At 32.4% G+C, this 22,133-nt stretch overlaps 1 protein-coding gene across 1 annotated transcript in view; it reads left to right on the top strand.

Moving 5' to 3' along the window:
- The first annotated feature begins 5,586 nt into the window (after nt 1-5,586).
- LOC140052651 (adhesion G protein-coupled receptor L2-like) overlaps nt 5,587-22,133 on the top strand; it is a 29,570-nt gene continuing 13,023 nt past the window's right edge. The window contains exons 1-7 of the mRNA XM_072098321.1: nt 5,587-5,692; nt 15,964-16,046; nt 18,204-18,323; nt 18,823-19,125; nt 19,578-19,889; nt 20,694-20,750; nt 21,387-21,494. Of these exons, the coding sequence (XP_071954422.1) occupies nt 15,986-16,046; nt 18,204-18,323; nt 18,823-19,125; nt 19,578-19,889; nt 20,694-20,750; nt 21,387-21,494 (961 nt within the window). The 5' untranslated portion in view covers nt 5,587-5,692; nt 15,964-15,985. The remainder of the gene's footprint in view (nt 5,693-15,963; nt 16,047-18,203; nt 18,324-18,822; nt 19,126-19,577; nt 19,890-20,693; nt 20,751-21,386; nt 21,495-22,133) is intronic.

The raw sequence follows: 22,133 nt of genomic DNA, 5'->3' as shown, positions 1-22,133 counted from the left end.
GATGACGATGGTAATGGTATACAGATATGAAGTACAAAAGATAGTTGTCAATAATAAACTTCACCTCAACACCGGAAAATGAATGCATCACTAGTTAAAACATTCTCGTGAAAAGGTTAAGTGCCTGGCCTAGAACATAATTCGTTTTGCAGAATAATCAGTAAGTATACATTTAATCAATAGTTTGTAATTCATTAGATATAGAGCGAGTCAAAATTTCAGATCATTACATTCATTTCTCTTGTCTGTTTTTTTTGTATTGTACCAAAGGTTAGGAGCTTGTATAGTCCGTTGATAAATCTCCTTCTCAGCACAGCAGCAGAGATCATTAGTGAAGTATTCTGTTGGGAAATCTTTGTATTTATTAAAATGTCTTTGCAAAATTGAACGATTAGATTTACCGTACATTCTGTTCTGAATTGATGTTTCCTTACGCCAGGGCAAAAAGGGCACGTGTTATTCTGTAAAGAACGAGGCTTACGAATTTTAGAGGTAGGCCTACCGAATGACGTAATAAACAATTGTTAGATGAAAGTCAGCTATTTTGTATGATGAATATCACTTTGCAAGAAGAAAATTCGATAAAACGGAACATTAGTAGGCCTACCCGTATCATGAAAAAGCCCCAGCGCATGGAGGATGCTTAGATTTGTCCCAAGATTTGTCCCAGGCTACAAAGATATTAATATTACTATTACTATTCCAGATTATCTTATTATATTTGATTTGCCTTTTATTAAACAATTTTACTTTTTACAACACGTGAATATCATTATTGTAGTGTACGGAAATATTCTTGTCTATATAAAAATGTGTAAAGGTAAAACCTTATTTGATCTCTAAGGATATGTTATTACTGATGTCAGCGATAATATTAGCTGATTGATTATACATAAAAACAACATACATATTATTAAACGTGTTCACGGTAATTATAACATTTACGGTTACGTAAAGGCTGATGATGAGCATTCAGTACAGGCATGGAGAAAAACTTATTTCTCCATGGTACAGGTGTTCCTACGCTCTGACACGTATAATGGCTAGTCAGCATCAGCCTAATATAACATCAATTCTTTTCCATTACGGTGTAGGCTACTCACAGTGAATGTCAACGTGTGTACATCAAACGAATTCACAGCTAAACGCCTGACTTCACTGACATCAATAAAAAGCTCAGAAGACTAGAAATAAATGTGAAACGTACCGATGAACTTGTACACAACACGAGTGTATAAGTAATCAGATTATTAGTACAATGTCATCTCAAAGATACACACAGACCTTACGTGTTGTCATTGATTTTTAAAGCCTTGGGAATAATGTGCGTCTTAATTACTGTGCAATTATCATATTTAATGTATAATTACCTAAGTTTAAGTTTCGTCATAACCTATATTGATATCAAGAAGCGTACGGCTACAAAATTACATCACCACAACTAATAAACAGTCCGAAGCTACTACCCACCCAAAAAACACCCAACTATTTAAGGAAAACTATTAGGTCAAGGAATTGTTCAGGGAGTTGTTGCCAGGTAATCACGACGAATATATATTAGTATTTATCATTGGGTTTGTTTACGAAAAAAAAAATACCTTGTTACACTTTCTTGGTGATTGTACTAACTAGGGTGCCAAACATCCAAGCAGAAATGAATTAAGCCTAAGTATTACAAGTATTATAATTATTTTTGTTTACATTTTTATCTTCCGTCCTCTTAGTTTTCAGTAGGCCTATTAAAGTGTGGGTTTCTTTTTTGACTCTCAAAACCAGGGAAGAGTGAAATTCCTCTTTCCTGCTCAAAAACCATCAACAAAACTAAAAATATGCAGAAGCACTGCACTATCATTTTAATGTAATTAGTATAAATCAATAATTTAATGTCTATCGAAAGACCAACATTTACACGACGACTGCTTCAATGCTTTTACTGTTAATCTACAAACAAATCATTTCTTTAAGTTGAATGGTCGAGACATATTAAATATGTTAACTATACTAAATGTAAAAGGAAATATCACGTCTACTTGCTGCATTCACCAGCGCTGCGGTTATCCTCATAAAAACGGACTGTGAGCAGTCTACCCGATTATCGTATTGACAAAATCGTTCTTCCTCGTTTTGTATATTTTGCCAGGAGCGTTTAGGTTTTAACTTTATTGGATTATCACTGAAAGTAATTAGATTGTAGAGAGAAATAGACGTTTTGCATTCGGTGGATACTGATTTGAAGCTACCCGGTACGTTTAGATTTGAGAGTCAGGCAACAGGATCGCTTCAATTGTTGTCAATTCATAAAATAAACCAAAATAAACTATATACTGTAATTCTCCTCATGTCATCAGTTATCATTAACAGATGATATACAATATAACCCAAGGGGACACCCACCTTCGTGACTAAACAAAGTTTGTTCCCTGAATAGAGGTGGGTCATATAATGTTAAAACATTGCCCCATAAAAAAAAGTGTTCCCCAAATTTGGTTCCCACTAGCGACGCACCGTAAACGCAACGTACGAAAATACCATTCCAATAATTGTTTTTCCCCCCGCCTGCGTGAAATCAAACCTGCGATATTTGCAGCACTATTGCGTCGTCGGTTCCCACTTGTGATTACGCAATACGCCACTGCGTTGCGTTCTAGTGGGAACCACGCTTTACTTGGGATGTCTTTGGAGTTGGGGTGTCCCAAAGGAAGGGTTCTACCATGGAGGTATCTATTTTTATACCTCCATGGTTCTACTGTAGGCCCTACTTTGTTTCTGATGACTGGAAACGGGAAAGGATATTCTCATAGCAAATAAACCGGTTTTTCAGGACATACGTGTGTACAGTAAGTACATTTTGAGAACAGACATTATTGTAGACACACTTAAAGTAAACAATAAGTATCCTGCTGGTTATTATTATCAGCCTATACTTGCATGAAACATCATATAATTATCTTCAAGTCTAAAAAACAATAGATTCTAATGATTATGTTTGATTTAAAGAACATAAGACGACGCTTAAACTATTGAGAGTGAACTGATGATTCACCGTTTCCATATATTCGATTATGATCAGAAATCATCTTCATTACTTAATAAATCTATACATTTTCTCTGCTTCGTCATTCCCAATATTGTAGTTAGTCATTTTCTCAATTTACCGTTAATAACAAAATGTGCAAACAAAAATCCAAGGATTATGTTGTTGGAATAGCATAATAGTGTATCCATCGGCTGGTTAATACTGTACGTGAAGTGCGACATCATGGAACTCGAGTACAGATTATGTCTATCGCTAGTCTTTCAACAAATGCTTTTCTTGTGTAGTAATAACAGATTGGTTTGTCGTGTACCGAACTAGTATGCTTAACATAAGAAACAAATTAATAACATTGCCTTCAACAATGTGTTATTTGTATTTTCACTAGACTATTATACAAATAATGAATGTTTATGAGTGCGATGGTACAACTAATTTTTTTCGTAACAATTTAAACAAAGTACTATTACACGATCAATTAATAGTACGCACTATTGCACGCAATGTGACCCGCTATCGTCCAATCAAATGACAAGAATGTATTTAGGTGTTATATAAACTAATAGCTGCAGCTATGCTATATACTATAATATGCTTCTCGTGTTTCTACTACTATAGTATACTTCGTTTCTAAAAGAAATTAGCATACGAAAACTGAAATGTGTGTAATGTAATTTCAAGAATTATCACGATATATCTGATAAAAATATTACCGTCATCCTTAAAAGGGAAATCGTCTTATAATAATACCATCAAGATTATCAACATATCCAGATTACAAATTCTCATTCCAGAAATGTTAACATCCACTTTTAGGATTACGCAGCCTATCAATTGTACAAAAAAATCCTTTCACCTGATAAAAGCTGTCGCACATTAGGAAACGTCAAATTTAATATAGGCTACATATTTTTGTTGTTAAGAGAATTCGTGCAGATAGGCTATATACATATTTGTGTTATGTTGTTCAGAATGTGGGCAGATACGGTACATTAGTTGATGTGAAATTGATGTAAAACATTTCATTTTCTGCTTTTTCAACACGTGACCGCTGTATCGTCTTTAGTTTTAAGAAGAAGTGCTTTGTGCCTTAAGAGAGTATTATAGTTAGGTTTTATTTTATTGTAGAGTGATTATACATCTCTTGTGATAAAAGTACAATATTTTAATATTTAAAAAATGTCTTTGTTTTAAAATGTTTGTGTATTTTTTGGCAACATAATGCAATAGAACAATTTGAAAAACGATCATTGATGTCAAATATGAATGTAGTAGGAGATGATTCATATTGCTTGGTCATGGATTTTAATCTTGAGCCAAAATAAGAGTTCGTATTTAATCATCCTACCACATCACTATAGTATTTGTTTTGTTTTTCTAAAATAACTTTGAAATCAAATTAAAATCAGGTTATACAAACGTGGTGGTAATGTAATATTGTTATATGAAATCAATATGTATCTTAATTTGAAATGAATACTGAGTGTGCACCTTTTTAACCAAGTGGTTATAATTAATAAAACAAGAAGTAATTTATCGCTGACGCATCGCTGGAAACCCAACCATAACTACCTTTCAACGCTAACTGTTCGCAGCTAGTAATTAGGCTTTGGTTATTTTATGAAACACGCTGTGATTTGATAGATAAAAATGTCGAGCGGCAAAGGGGAGCTGTAAAATCTTGTCTGCGTTGATGCATTGATTATATCATACCTCGATGATTATATATATATGTAAAATGTGATGATTAAGGTACGTATTTTTTATGTTCATAACAATACGGATATACATGAATTTTAAAAAAAATATCAAGCGCAAGAATATAATTATTACCAGTAATTAATTAGAGAATATCATATGTTTGATATGAATAATAATAAACACACGTGAGTTTGCTTAAGATACCAAGATGGTAAAAACAGTAATTTACGAAACCGAAATAAATTATAATAACACAACGTTTAATTTTAATGAATAATATTCTGTATTAGTGACGTCATTGCACATTCTACGCTGTTTTGTAGATTTAAAAAACAGTTCCTAAATCAGTACTTTATTTTGTTGAAAATAGATTCATTTGCAACCAAATCAGCACTTACCAAGCCCCTTTAATATTTACAACGTCGTAACTGACAGGATGATCTGACCGAACGTGTGTTTATTTTGCATAATTTAATTGATATTTATATATGCTTGTTTACCAATTTAAATGTATTAAAATGGAAATGATGGTAACCTGTCTAACATATTCAGAGGCATGTATACAATCAACGATATTGCCATAAGCTAGTATAGTACATTGATGACGCGTTTTACAATACAAAAATATTTCTAGTTGACGCGTCGACATTGTTTACCAGGTAACAAACAAAAATAATCGTCACGGCTTTGTGGTAACAAAAGTAATATGTCAAAATGTATATATAAAGGAGTTTTCTAATCCTATTTGAGTGATTTAATTAATATTAAGTTATTCCACGAGTATAACAAGGCGTCACACTTATATTGTTAATTACAAAAAATCTTAATTAGTTTGTTCGTTTGTTTCACAGGAGTCGGTGTACCGAAGACGTTAGCATGTTCTGCAGTTGTTAATAATCTAGCTGGAATCCGCGACGGATGCTCAATCAAATTTCACCTTGCAGGCAACTGCTAGAGGTATGGATTCCATTCTAATATTATTATCTCAATTCATAGTTTTCAGCTGAGCGTGTGTGCGTTCGGTGCCGGCACAATCTGTATTTCTTTAGTACTTTACCGGTACAGTTATGTTAATGAGTGTAATACAGTACGGTACATTGAAAACAACACGATGCCGAAAATCTATTTTATGATGATATTCAATAATAATCTGATTGACGAGACCATATTGGGCCTTTAGTTATAATCACGTCCATTTGTTTCTTTTATATAAATTGACGGTAATGAATACTAAACTAAAGTTTATTGTAAAGGCCAATTTAAGGCTTAATGGCACCGGTAATGTTGTTGGAATGACGTATGTGTCTTACAGAGCACTGAATTGCTTTCAAAGAACTAAACACTAATGCACGGTTATGTTAAAAGAAGTATGGTATAGTGGACGTTTAGCGGGTGGTCATTTATGATTGGTTTCCACTAGCGACGCAACATAACGCAACCTACGCAACGTAAGAAAATGCCCTTCCTATAATTGTGTTTTCCCCCGCCTGCGTGAAATCAAACCTGCCATGTTTGCAACATTGCTGCGTCGTCGGTTCCCACTTGTGATTATTATGCAATACAGCACTTTGAGTCAATACGTCGTTGCGTTGCATCGTATTGAGAACCACGCTTTTGTTGGTATGTTATGTAAACTGTAATTTACCTCCGCCAAGGAGGTATATGTAATCGGTAGCGTGTGTTTGTTTGTTTGTTTGTTAGCAGGATTACTCAAAAAGTAATTACAAGATCTTTACCAAAATGAATAGACTGATAGATATGTGGTCAAGAACCCTTCCATTAAATTTTGGGACCATTGGGACCACAGTCCCAATTCTGGACCACTTTTTAGTATACTTTTTCAGACCTGCTAGTGTTAAAAGATAGGACAGAATTTTCCAAAAGCCGGCGAGCAGTCTTAAAGTAACAAGTAAACTGAAATTGCATTTTCTCAAGAACTACTTGTCCAAAAAACTTTTTTAATTTTTTAACAAGAGGCAAAAGTTATAATTTGTGATATGTAATTTTAAAACATAATTTGATTTAATCTGCACGTTTTTTGATGCGAGTAGATTAAAAAACCTATTTCTTTTCAAATTCACTCGTTTGATTTTCGCGTTGCTGTTCTATTGTTAGTCAACTGAAGCTATTGTTAATTGAAAGGCTTGTTACATAACCATTACACCAAACTCGCATACACATGCTTGTAATGAAATTAGCCTAAATCACAAACAGCATTAAGACACACACAAATATATATATATATTTTTTACCGGAGAAATCTTATGTAGGAGAATTTAACAGTAGGCGGAGGTATGCACTCTCGGAGTGGCTTTCTAGTTCTAAAAAGTAATTCATTTAATATTTTTATGATATTGTATTACTATTGTATCCTAAGCGTAAATAATTCATTTTTTTTACTCTATTGTCTATTTTAAAAATAAATATTGATTTTAATTTTGTTTTGGTCTAGATAGGTAGTCTGATTTCCGTCTGTCAAAACTCGTCTATATGTTAATATTGTTCTGTTATTTCAATGCAAGCCGATGTCATTACCACCAGTTTCTAATGAAACTGATGGTAATTAGTTAATAATGAATTCTGCTAAGAATGTATAGTTAATGAAGAACAATAGTGTAATTTTTTTTAAATAAAGTAGGGAACTGTAGTGGATTATTGACAAAACCTCAACCTGGCTTAATTTTCTTAAAAATACAAACATTTTTGCATAAATGGCTTATCATAACTACTGTATACATGAGCTCTAGTTACGAACTATAGCCTAAGACAAAACACATGCTGCTCTGTTATTTTATATACTGTTAAAACGCCTGTACATTTGAAATAGTGTAAATCCTTGTCAAAATTGACAAGCGCAACGAAATATTGAGTGAAGTCTTGTTGCATTTTTAATATTTCAATTATTATTCCTTTACATGTAGCGCGTAAAATCATGCTCTCTCTCATTATTTGTATTGTGAAATGATGAGACAATTGAAATAATACTGAAATTTGAAATAATTGAAAATTGAAAATAGAGGTCTAAATTGCTCTCCAAAATTTTATTTTACGATAGTATAGTTTGTAGACATGTATAGGGCAGATAGCAACATAGCCGTTGAGGCTATAGTAGCTAATATAGCTGCCTTCTCCTTAACTAATCTTAATTTAGAAAACCAAAATTAAGCAAATACTAAAGTTGCAATCGAGTGTCATTTTTAATGTTATTGTTCATATGCCAAGCAAAACATTGGGGGCACAATTTATTCATACAAAAAATGAAACGGAAAAATAAAAAGTTTGCATTGTTAAAATTGAACCGGTCACAATGCTAACACATACTGCTGATGAGTGCGGAAATCCATGTTTTAAGCCGCGCATATCGCATTAGTATATTGTGATGTTATAAAATTCACTGGGCTACGTCGTGACCTTCATTACATTTAATTATCGACAACAATATGCAATTCAGGATAATCACATTTGCATAATTGTGTATGGATTGAATTTTGTACAGAATACGGTATGTTACAGTGTCTGTAAAATAAATGCATATTTCTAACCTTAAAAACATTAACTTTTATTGTAACTAAATTGTCACCATCATGATCGTCATAATCATAATAGGCTACATCGCCACGATAATTATCATTATATTATAATATTAGAATCATTACCATTGTCTTAAAGATTTTGTCACCTGAAAAATAATTTTATTTTTTTTGTTGTTGAATATCCCATTTTAATGTCACATAACAGTTATCCACTTTAACCAAAAATTGGATCTAAAGAACATTTATTTAGCTAAAAAAAACTGTTAATTTAAAAGCCAAAAATGTCAAATTGGCTGCCAGTCACTGGATTTTTAGTTGAATTTAACCATTTATTATTTTATAAGTGAAAACTTTTTCTCGTTTTTTTTCTGATTAACTTTATTAACAGGTTTCTAGGTCCAGGCAACGACCGACGACACATCGATTGACCTGACCTAGCGTATTCGTCGGTCCTTGGTCGTGCAAATCGACCTTATTGTATAGATCTAAATTGCTGTTTGTTGTAGGCACTAGTTTCACAACTGACGGTCTGTTTCTATGTTACACTGCTTTAGGATGTGTTCTAAGTTATCTTTGACGCACCCTATCACGTGAAATAAATGAGGGCAATATTTTTTTTAAACTAACAATCAATCCTTACTATACGTTACTGTATACGTTTTCAGTAAAATGACATTTCGCATGGTCTACTGAGCATTTGATTGACATCCTATAGTCTATTATTATTCTTGTTATTAATTATATATCATATATATTATTTAACAGCAAAAATTAAGAAACATGAAATTTAAATTGCATACTATATGCTCTAAGAATACGTATATTGATTAGTCCTGTGATATGCATTAATAAAGTCTAATAAATTGTATCTCTGAATATTACATAACAAACTTAAAGGGGAATTTTATTTAAAGCAAAATGTTGGTCTATGTATAAACCTTATATTAGTAAGGCAGAGGTATCAAAATTACAGGTAATTTTACCGCACATGCTTTTACAATTAAAGTTTGGTTCCCATTAAGACGCAAGTTAACAAACATCTATCGCTTGTAATTGGTCAAATGACTTGCGTTGCTATATTACTTCATTTGCGTTGCGTACTAGTGAGAACCAAGCTTAAATCTACGTTGTAAAAGAGTCATGAACATTTCCTGATGATTTTATAATACCGATATTTGTTTGTACTTATATTTACGATTATTGTTTTTATGCAACAGAAACGTATACGTCTGAATTCTAACTGTTAAAATGTAGTTTGGCAGCCTTTTTTTGGAGTTTGATATCATTTATGGCAATGCCAATTTCGTCGGCCTTTTTCAAACAGTAATACAAACCCTGAAGTAATCTATCTCGAATGCTTAAAGAAACCATTTTTAATGTGTTTTTTGCATTGTTTTCGCGTTTTTTTCTGTAAAGTAGTTTATTCCTGGAAGTGCCATTTATATACATATCCGCAATCACTCTTGCAATAGACCGAGTTTGAAGTAGTAGCCTCTTTAAAAAAACGCAGTCGCTCACTTTGATGTATTGCTATTGCTAACGCACTGATTAAACGGTGTGAAATATGACCATTAACAATTTTATGCTTAGATTAAAATTTATGATGGCAATATTTTAATCATAACGTCGAGAGCATATTGTAGCGTAACAATACAAGCCATTTATTAATCTTAATGTTGATTGTAATTTGTGATAATAACTGTTCACAATAGTATATATTGATTAAAATCTCTACTTTTTGGTCTTAGAATGTAGGTTGGATTTCCTCGTTTCTCTAACGTATAAAACTATTGTGCACAACAATCGTTATGCTTGTAATTGAACCTTCGATCGACAATAGTGAGTAATGGCAACTTACATGGTGGGCAAACATCAGGCCTAAAGAAGTTTATGTAAAGGCAAGGACTGCATCAACTGAAAAACAGGAATTGGTGTTCGTTTCAAAGAAAATTGGCCCCTCAATAATATAGTACAGGAATTTTTTCGAAAATTGGCAACTTTGGACCCTTTTATTTTTGGACAAAACTGTGTTATAAAACACCATAAGATGGTCATAAGCGCACATAACGCTATATACGTGCACATATAGTAATATTAGCTCATTTTGTAATGTTCATATTTTCCCCATTTTTCGACAAAATGTCTATACTATTATAGTGGTGTTCTCTTAATAATCCATTGCATAGTATCACAGTGTAATACATAATAAAACGATGTTTGTTTTACTAAGCACAAGAAAAAATATATATATTTTAAAAAACTAATCCAAATATTAACTGCAGAAAGCGTAATGTATATTTACTGGAATAAATTTATAAAACTACATGTCATAGGCATATAGATTTTACTTGTAAATAGCGATGTCCCCTGAAAATGAATGTATAGTGTACACCATATGTTTTCTTACCTATAGCACAAAAAAATAAATGTCTCCTTAAAAAATAATCCAAATATTAACTAAACGGAGCGTATAAAACCTGTATTGGATTAAATTCATAAAACGACATGTCAATATAGATTTTACAGCAATTAAGCTTTCTATTATTCCTGCATTTGAGTAATGTAACATCGTACTCTTTGAGTCAACTTTTGATTTAAGTAAGGATTAAATTACAATAAATTATGTTACAGAATTTACTCTCGAAACGCGCTGTATATTATACATAATATCATTTTATTGAGATTTTCTTTATATCGCCTGATTTATAGAATTACAGAACAGTTCTTCTGTTTTTATATATGCGAACCATCAAGCCTCTAAATCCTACATAAAATATGGTTGTGGTTGCATATTATTACAAATACTGGTCTATTTAAGTTTTATTTCCAACCCCATAGGTCTAACAAATTCAAAACTGTACGTGTTTATGACGTCACTAATTCACATTACTAAACAGAAATTACTAGAATTACTTTGAAGTTCTCTTATAAACTTACAGCTGTTATCATATCGATTTTAGCATGGAATAGGCTTACAGAATAGACTACTAGGCCTACATTCCATTTTCATCGGTTACAAGTATGTAGTTTGTACAGTAACGTATCACAGTATTGCCCTAAGAGTAGGCCTAAATTTTTTCATTATATATTCTATTCAATGGTTATAATATAGATAAATATAATTGAGTAAAACCAATGTAGGCCTACAATGCTATTATTTATTTTAAATACTTGTCTCTTTATCCAGTCGTTATTAACGACTGGATAACACCTGTCATCAGCATCTTGTAGTAGGTTTAATGTCCATATAATCTATACACATGCGATTAAAAAATGCATTGAAGGAAACGGAGCAAATCTGCAATAACAGAACAAATACAAAGTTTGAAAAGGTACAAAAAAGACGGAAACTGTAGGATTCAGTAAACAGTAGCAATGGTAAGATGGAAGCCACCCTGTCATTATTTAGGATCAGATGCTAAACGACTGGACCAAGAGCCTAGGCCTAATAGAACCAAAACAGAAATCGCTAATTCGAAAGTGTTTCAAAGTGGATCTCGCACTGTTACACATAGTTAGGCCCTCATCGTTTAGAAACTTATACTACAGTATTCGAACTACTACCGGTACCGATTTACCAATTAGGCTAAGGCCTTTTTGTTCGATCTTCAGTTTGTTCATGTTCATTGTTTATAATCGAGAAAATAGTCCGTTGAAACTTGAACTACCCTGCCAAATACTCTCGAAACAAATTGGCCAAACACGACGATGCGTCGTAAGACAATACAGATTGTGAAATATGTTTTCGTTCTCACAACCAGTAATACTTCCATTAACAGTAGATGTAGGACTAGGCATGGTAGTCTAGGTAATGATCGATTTACGATGCTTTCTTCGTATAAATAGATTGTTTTTATCGAAAGGATTTGTTCTGTCTGCATTTATATTTGGGGTAGGGTTGTCGACATACATCCAAAAGCACACTTGTTTATAGCAACATAATTTGAATACAAGTATAAGATAACGAATGAAAATTTACCAACACTTTTACATTTAGAGGCCTACTCAAAATGTATACTTTTTATGGTTATTGATAAATAAAATCAAATGAACAATATTGGATACATATAGGTACGGTTACAAAGAAGAAAAACATTGAAATTATCATTTCTTATAGTGCTTTATATAAACCGATCATTTCTTTTTTGTGGAAAGGTGTATTTTTTCACTGATTTTGCATTGTTTTAGTGAAAATAAGCCTATACTTCTAGTAGCAGGAGTTTAACAACGAAGCTGACTTATCGTTGATGTTATTGATGACATTAATGTAGAGATGTTATATCATCTGTTATCCGATGATAATGTAGACAATGTAAATTTTATCTGAGAGGCTTCACATATCTCTTAAGTTGTCAGCTATATTGTTTCGACAAGCTAATTCAGCATTTCAACGAAATCCTTATTGATATTCTTCGCTTGAGAATTGTTGTTTACGACATATACATTAGTGTGTTTTGGCTAAGCTTTCAGCTAGTATAGTTTGTATTGAACTCGTCAAGTAAGATTTGTGATGGTATTGCAGGTATTACAGCCTGCAGGCTTAGTAACAAAATAACCGCTGTCGAATATCACCTGTAGTCTAACTTAATCTATTTCAAACAACGTCTGAAATTCTATCAAACATTTCTATAAAAAGGAAACAGTTACTATTCTGAACAACTTGAGGGTTATCGAAATGGCTATTGCTAATATGGCTTTCATAGAATTTGATTCAGAAGTTAACAAATGTCAATAAAACCAGTTTCGTAGTGAGCCTCTTTTATTAAATTTTCTATATTTCAATTACTCTCCCTCTTTCACATAGAATTACATGTATCCAGTTGCACTGTTGGTTTTCATGGGGACATTGCTTCTGGCGTGTTCCGTGTCGTTTTGTATTTAGTTTGACCAATGATGTTGATGAACCACCTCTCGGTACTGTATCAGTTTAGCCTCCAGTGTATCATAGGAACATTCCGTAATACATGCATCACTTACAGACCATAACATGATCCTTGACCTAACCTTACACAATACAGGTATCACATGTGATACACACGGTATGCTAAATTACGTAATTTTCCTATATTGAGCAAAGACGTATGTGGAGATACAGTGATGCACTCCATGAGAATCGGGTAGATGTAATAGTATAGTCATCCTGTAGAGTAATATAACTCTGTACTTTTTGGTAATACTAATAATGGTGGTTTTTTTTCTAGAATTTTCTACTACAGTATAATGAAATAATTCTTATGTATCTCAATAATTATTGATTATGTTGCAATGTTTGTTTAACTGTTGTTGAATAAGTAAGTATAGTCTTGTTTTGACTGCTCTAGAAATGTTATTGCAACTGTCATGAACAATAAATGAAAATAATATTAATCATCCTTCAACGATAAAAGCAAAACATTGCAGAACCATCATTCTTAACTTTCAGACAAATTTATAACCATTAGGGTCTACTAAGTAATACCATTTCTCCATGGTAATACGCAATGATATATTGAATGAAAACATCACCTTCTTTAAATTTTATTTTTGGCAACATGCAATTTGAGGTGAAAGAAATATGATGATAGCGTAAGATCCACATTATAGAGAATAACTATCCCACGACCGTTAACAAAGCTTGAAAGTTTCTATGAGATTGATGGATAGCTAAATAGCATGTTATAATATTTAAAATGATATATGTGTATTTCTGTATCGTATATCGCCCAGTCAATTGATCTATTACAATTGTCGACTACAAGCTCTGTGTATTGAATCATTCAAAGGCAAAATAGTAAATTAGTTAGTCTTTCATGGTAAAATTGTACATGAGAGAGATATCAATTGTATGATGTATGTGCGATGTGAACTTAATGTCTTCTGTGATCAAACATAATATTTTATCAATTGCCATATTTATTTTTCTCTTACATAACATTGCTATTACAATATCATGTGATGTATAATGTATACACAACTTTTTGTGTTGGTTAATTTCATTATACATTTGGTTGGTAAACGTAATAAGCTTGATTCCCCACTAGGACGCAACGTAACGTCGTAGGCGTAACACCAATCAAACGTGTGCTCATGTCCCTGCGTTGCGTCCAACTATATATCAACCCAAGCTTTAAATAATTTATCTATAGAGGTCGGTGAAGACCATAACAAGAAATCAACCGATTCTGCTACTGTCCCTAGGTGATATCTGTATAACTATAGAAAGTTATCCACGTTGCTGTCTGCATAAATGCTGTACTTTAAACACCGTACACTGTCATGTAGCACAGTGTCTGTTGACAATTTACAATGAGTTTATTACCTTAATTATTTTCTATTATAAAAAATTACTTCCTAAATATACTAAACTTAACCCTCTAAATAATCTCCCTCAACTATTAAAAAATTTAAGAATTAAAAAAAAAGCATGTTCTTTATAGACCTTGAACCGAGGGCTCCAGTGTGCAACATTAAAGCCTTTGCCACTAGACCAAACATTTCGGTTGGCAAACGGTGTTTGTATTTACTCTATATAGCACCCTCTATAATATATGTATGTTAAAAGTACAGCATTTATGCAGACAGCATACACTTGCTGATAGTTATACAGATACATGCCTATTGACAGTAGCAGAATCGGGTGAAAAAATCATTAAAATTGACTAAAGTCTAAATATTTACAACACAAATATAAACATTTTTGCGAATTCATGTTTTTTCATCAACAAATCTGTATTTTGTTTAGTATAACACCTATATTTATATAATTTAATTATAATTTAACCCCTGCCCAGTTCCTTTAAAGGTAACTCTGTTCCGATCATGTCTCACATTAAGCAATTTAGTTTTGACAATATCTGCCAGGTCCTTTCTAATTAAAACGTCACTCTTTAAATAGAATTCAACAAATGATATCACTTGCCACGGGGACTGAATTCGTCAACGACATCAGGTACATTCCTCTCTTGACAGATCCAGAAATAAAACCAGTAATGTCTTTAAAAACTAATATTAAACCTGACAATCAAACTAAACACACTATAGAATTACACGGGTATATCATAAGATAATGGGTTTTTAAACATAATTATAACTCAATTAATGCTTTTTATACAAATGTTACGTCGCCTTCGGCTTTTAGAAGATCTTTACAGATTTTACTTAATTATTGTCTCACTCGATCAATACATATTGTTTGAAACAGCTACTTTTACATTTCAAATCTACGGTTTTCTAACATCTGCCAAATACCGCAATGTGATTGGTAAACCATTGTCGGGGATTTGGCATTTGCCGTAATATCCAAAACCAATGAAAATTTATCATCATGATTTTCCGCAGAGCAAGTTTAAGTACGGTAGAATGACATTTTAAATAAGTAATTAGTCATAATTTTTCAATATTTACATACTTGAGTGATTTCAATGGTTTTACGTATGCCGTTTCTGATTTTTAATGAAAGATATATGTTTTTGAAGTCCTGACGAAGAATTATATTTATGACTAGCTGTTTTTTCTCTTTGATTTTTAAAGCATTGTAATTTTTCTGTAATTTACCTTTCAAAGTATACATACGTTTCAAAATAAACGTACTTAATTAAAAAAAACATAGCAGTTGTCTCTTTGATGAAATTAAATTAGTTGCATATCTTTGCTGTTATTAAATTCTGTATCGGTACTTTACGAGATGTTCTAATGGCATAACTTTCCTTTTTTCAGTGTCTGTTCTATAGCTAACACAATGGAACTGATAGTGTATGTGTTTTTTATATCATCTGTATTGTTGTCACATGCTCTACCAGGTAAGGTATACTTTATCATTATTAGACGTTAATGAAAGTTTTACAGATTCTTGATTCAAATACATCACATTTTGTCCATATGCCTTTAGTTGTTGTGCCGTGTTATTGTTATTATTATTAGACATAGGCCTGATGTGCAATTCAGAAATTAAAAAACAGACTCCTAAAAACTATAGTAATTTACAGGTTTTCACCTTTTTTTTTTTGCAAATGAGATATTTATTCTAAGGTAAGCTAACAAAAGATAAAACTAATAATTCAACCTGTTTGTTTGCTTTTCTGTCGCCGTTATCTCTCCAAGTTTTGGAGAACAAGACATTTGTCTTTTTAGTCGCGTGTGAACGCGACTCTACAGCTCACTATCTCGGTCGGTCGATCAGTTGGTCGGTCGGTAAAAAACTAAATCAAATTTGCGCACGCGACTGCAGCCATGTATATGGCCTTGATTACTCTATTGCACATAAAGAGTTGTGACATATACTCATAGTTCTAAAACCTTACAGTTATTCTTAGACGGTATATTCTCATCACGTCCACATTCTTAAATACGGCCGATGTCCAATCGAACATAAGTTCATCATTCAATTAATTGGCTTTCATTTAATGATTGTTATCAACATTATTATAGGGCTTGATGCTCATGTCTTTGGAGAATACGATACATAATGTTTTGAACGTGATCTACAATACATAAATAGATTATTTGCAATCAGAATTTAGTCTATCGCGGCCCACTTAATAGAACTCAGGTTCGTTACACACGCCGTGGGGATTACATATCCACGTCTAAAACGAACTGTGTTAATTGACTTCAATTAAACTAACTTCATTACTTTGAAGGTTGAACTATATATCGGTAAAATAAAGTTATTAGCAATTACGGTATTTTTTATTGATTATTTATGGTTCATTTCGCTATTTTAATTCAAAATTGCTTTTTTATTTACAGTTGAGATTGAACCATTCCACTCGGCATCAGCCTAGGCCTACATACTTTCCTTTTGTGTACCACATCTTGTTTACATGTGATAGGTATTTCCTCAACACCTTTATGCTAAAATATAAAACGATCAAGTAATTTATGATTAAACAGGCTTAAGTGTTTTAGCCATTTTTGCCCAATGCGCTATTTAGATTCTTAACTTGGATCTAAACCAAAACTGTCGGCTTCTACCTAACATTATACCTCAGCCACGAAACAAATATTCTTACTTATTGAATCCTATCATTGAACTAGGTACAGTATCTTGATCAGAGTCCACTAGGTTTTCGCCATCAGTTTCAGATGAAAATAATATGAAAGTGATAGGGCCTAGCCAATCCCAACATAATCCATTAACACCAGACCTAGGTTTATTCATCTTGTTGAAACTCTACATTCATGAAATAATATAAAATCTGTATGAAACTAAAAAGGGCATTAACTGGTTGCCATTGTAAAATATTCCCCGCGAAATGATTTATTCTATACATGACTGATATCGTCTGCTACCAATTGGCAACAACCGTCATCAACTAACAATGTTTTTTCTTCTATTTCGTCAGTATAGTCCTGGAACAGCTTTTGTCATTATGAATGAACTACTTTACTTACATACTCTTTAGTTTTTGTAATTACGGTATTACAGTTCAGATGATAAATTAAGCAGCGGAAAGTTTGTATGATATAGCAAACTAGTAATGCTGAACTGACAAAGATTAAGTCATTTTTATTCAATTTCAAAGCAGAGCGCTAATCGCTCTACTCACCGTCTCACGTCCTTTGGATTCTGACCGAACAACATAGATAAATTGAAATAATATGTGGTTCACCGGATAACTTTAAAGAGAAAAGCTATATGTACACTCCTAACCTAACTTACTATCATCTTTAGTTGCGTGCAAACGCAACTCTTTAGCTTACTATGTCGGTAGGTCGGTCGGTCAGTAAACACAAATTTGCGCACGCCACTACAGCCATGTATAGATATATATTTTTACTTTTCTATTCTATCAATGTACAGCAATTACCTTCATTAATATGACATTGTAGTTTTAAACCCTTAATTTTTAATTCATTAAATCTGTGTTTGTCTGTTTTGGCCTTGTTCAACTTTATTGTGTTTTTTAATAAATATTGTTTAAAGTTTATTTTTTTTCTTTTCTAAAATGTTAAAGGTAATATCAGTTACCAATGTCACAGGGGATATTATAAGTTACCAAAATGCACTAATACACCAGAACTATACTTCTGTAAATGTGGACCAGGTTTTATATGGAACGGCGAAGTATGCATTGGTAAGTTTAAAAATGTGGCTCATGCCATAATTATGATCTCAGATTTTAAAATTGTTAATAAATTGTATCAGATCAGACATGTTCACAGAACACATTTTAAAAGAAGAGAAACAACAATAGGAACAATATAAACAAACAGAAGGAGCTGGTTTTCTGTGGTTGACTAAACCTAAAACTGAACATATTAAGGTATATTGTTTACAACTTCAAATTGACTACCTGGAACACTTAACGTACGTCAATATTCGTCGTAGACAGAACACTTATGCCCTACATAAGTTATCCCGAGGAATAACCATCATTTACAAGTGTACCGCTAACAAAAATAACAGAATGATTATCTTTCCTATTATGAAATATCGTTATGGCTACATTAAGATGGATTTTGTACTTGAAACATTGACTTTTTTTTAGTTCTGAATAAAACAATGTTCTGATTTAGATTAAAATCTATTAAATGTATATGTTTGGTTTAAATAAAAATGTTTATTTTCAATAGCAATGTCTGCGGATTCACGCCTTGAATTTGACGGGAAGGACAACCGCACTTTTACAGTCCTGCTCGGCAAAGCATTTTCTCCTTTACAAGCATTTACAGTGACTCTTTGGCTAAGAATTGACAATGAATATGGCAACAGTACTAGAACTGTGTTATCTTACAATGGTACGAATGAATTAGACCATGACATTTCTGTTAGTGTTGGCAAAGGTGGACGTTTAACAGTAGGACGTAATTCTGTAGATTTTCCATTGGATTTAATACACAAAAAGTGGGCATTTTTAGCTGTTACATATAATATCAGTAAGTATTATATTTGTTGGTTTTATACAACAGTTTTAATAAACGACCCATGAGAACAATTTGTGAACACTGTTCACATTGGTTACTTTCATGATGACTTAGTGTAATGTGCTCAGAAGGGATAAATTGTGTCAATGTCTTATTGGTTGTAGATTTTAAATATTCATTTAAAATTTACATTATTTTTGTTTTATAATTATATAAAATAACCAAATAGTTAACCTAAAAGAAAAAAAACAGACGAAGGCACAGTATCGACATGTTTAAAAGAAAAATCTTGTTTAGGCTGACCTAAGAAGATCTTATTTGTTGCAATGGACATAATTAAATACTGCATTATATTATATTATATTTTAGAGACAAATTTCTGGAACATACAATATTCATTTCAGACCTCCTGTTTAATGAACCTTATGAATATTAACATATATGTAATTATTATTTTATTTTAGCTGGAGAGTGGAGAGTTTACCAGGACTCGAAATTAAAAGGCCAGGGAAGAGAACTAATTCGTACAAACTTAATCCAAGGAAATGGTGATTGGATTCTGGGTCAATCAAAGCACTTCGCCTCTCATCAGTCATTTGTTGGTAGCTTAAGTCACGTGAACATTTGGAACGAGACATTATCTATACGTGAAATTTTAAATATTCAAAAAGATTGTTTTTTTAAATACTGCGGAAATCTTGTGGAGTGGGTTGACTTTAGAGGTGGGACGCGAGGACACATGAAACTGCGATGGCCATCAGGTATCCCAAAACAGGGTAAATAATAATAATTTACTATTTTAATTCTATTAATTATTGTGTTCATTGGGGCTGTTCTTTTGGCAGGTGTCCTCAGCTAGAAGCAGATCGGGTTGTCATGATTTTCATGATTTCCTTTGTTGCGCTATCCTCATTCTTTTCTCATCTCATTCCTGTCCATTATTTTATTATTATATTCTTTATCCACATTTCCAAAGACTGCATCCTGTTCTTTTTTGTTTAGAATCCAGCATATGTTCATCGAAATATTAATAAGATTGAGCAAAAAAAAACTTTCGAAGAATTTATTATTTACTAATAAATGTACACGTTTTACCAGTTACTCTTTACAGTCGAAGTCGAACGGCAAGTTATGTATCTGCGGAAGATTGTTCTAGCCTCAAGCATCATTAGTATCGACTTTTACTATCGATATATTTAATATACTACTTACTTTAATTATAGAGAAATGTATTAGTTTGTTACATTAAGAAACTAATAGTGTGTCTCTGATAATGAAAATGTGATTGAAAATTTATTAAAGCCTCAGTAGATATAACGCCATAAGTAATCAAATGTCATCGTCTTTTTCCAATTTTATCGTTTTGCTCGATTTGCAGATCAGTTGGATGTGAAATTATCGTTGTTTTTGGTTTCTTTATTTTCAACCAGAATGACTATTCCTTTGTGTTCAATAAAATTCATATATCAGTCATACTGTGTTTGGACAATGCGAGTCAAAATGTTATAACATTTTTCATGCACCAATGTTGATTATAAAAACCCAACAATCCTATTTACTCTGCAATTTCTTTCTTTTAGGATCATGCGAACGAGATGTTGCGGAAATGTGTGACGATTTCTGCAGTAGAAATAATGGTGAGAACAATAAATGATTTTCTCAAGTCCATAAATAATAATTGTCACCAAAGCAAGAAAATGGATGAGTTTTCGCCACAGTCGTAATTATTCGAATAGATTATTAGTTATGATTAGTATTTTATCGCTCGATTAAAGTTTATTCATTGATCACTTTTTTGTATATTGCTCCTTTCCACAATCCGTTTTATTATAGAAGCACAAACCGAAAATATGGCTCAACTCAGCAAATTAGAAAAACGAGAATGTGAATAATAATAATCGTGGATTTAAAGCTTTATTCCTTAGACGAAAATGCAATCATTACAACCGGTGAAATATAAGTACAATTAATAAGGATTTTATCATATACAATGACTATAGGAGGATTGAGCCGGCAGCTTGAAGTAACTTAAATTCTAAAAGCACGTTTTGTTAACGACATCAATAATTTTCATCATGCAGAATATTTGCAGAAAGCAATTAACATAAAAAAAGATTTATGAAATGTTTCAGTTATTCTATGTGTATATAAGTTGTAACCAAGCTAAATGATAGGATATAACACACAAGAGAATCTGATACGAAGATTATGTTTAAGCATTTTATTTCTTAGACATTTAACGATTTGACGTGTTTTTTCTTTTTTTTTTATAGGAACGAAATGCGTTCTCGATGTTGCAAATAATGTCGAATGGGAGAGGACACGTGCTGGAAAGGCTGTAACTTACACGTGTCCTGGTTTGGAAAATTCAAGACCTCCTCGTAAGTTCGAACACATAAACGTAATTGCATATGCATTTAAATTTCACTTTTAAGATAGAATGATCTGGAGTTTATACACACATAATTACGACCGCAAAATGCAATTTTGCTGAGAAAGGCATTGCTCAAATATACGGTGATTTGTTTTCTATACACAGAATAATGTTATTCTTACCACGTTCGAATGATTATAGGACACCGTCTGAAGTTCTAATAATAATACTTTACTAGATAGAGAGCACAATATCGTTATTATAATACAAACATAACAAAAAAAGAATGGTGATTCTTTTATATTGAATCACGTGGTATCTACAAAAATATACTACAAGGAATATTTCCAATCTCTTCTGTTGTCACGATATGATAATGAGATCAATTCAGCAGGCCTTATTATTATCTTATACACGTGATCTATACACGTGACTTATACATTCAACCTCAAGCGACATATATAAAGTACACCGGCATGCACACTCAAATCTTCAATGAACTTCTCACACCGGTAAGGTATTCAAAGCCGGGAGATATATAACAACGTTTTAATAATCGTCATGTTCTTGTTGCCTATTATAGTAATCATTTTAAGAAGCAGAATAAAGAAGAAACCTACTTAAGATGGCTAGTTTAGATTCAATA

Source organism: Antedon mediterranea, chromosome 6 (genome assembly GCF_964355755.1).
Source record: "Antedon mediterranea chromosome 6, ecAntMedi1.1, whole genome shotgun sequence".
In the NCBI taxonomy this organism is placed as follows: domain Eukaryota; kingdom Metazoa; phylum Echinodermata; class Crinoidea; order Comatulida; family Antedonidae; genus Antedon; species Antedon mediterranea.
Note: the sequence above shows the minus strand (reverse complement) of the source record. Positions and strands in the feature narration are given on the sequence as shown.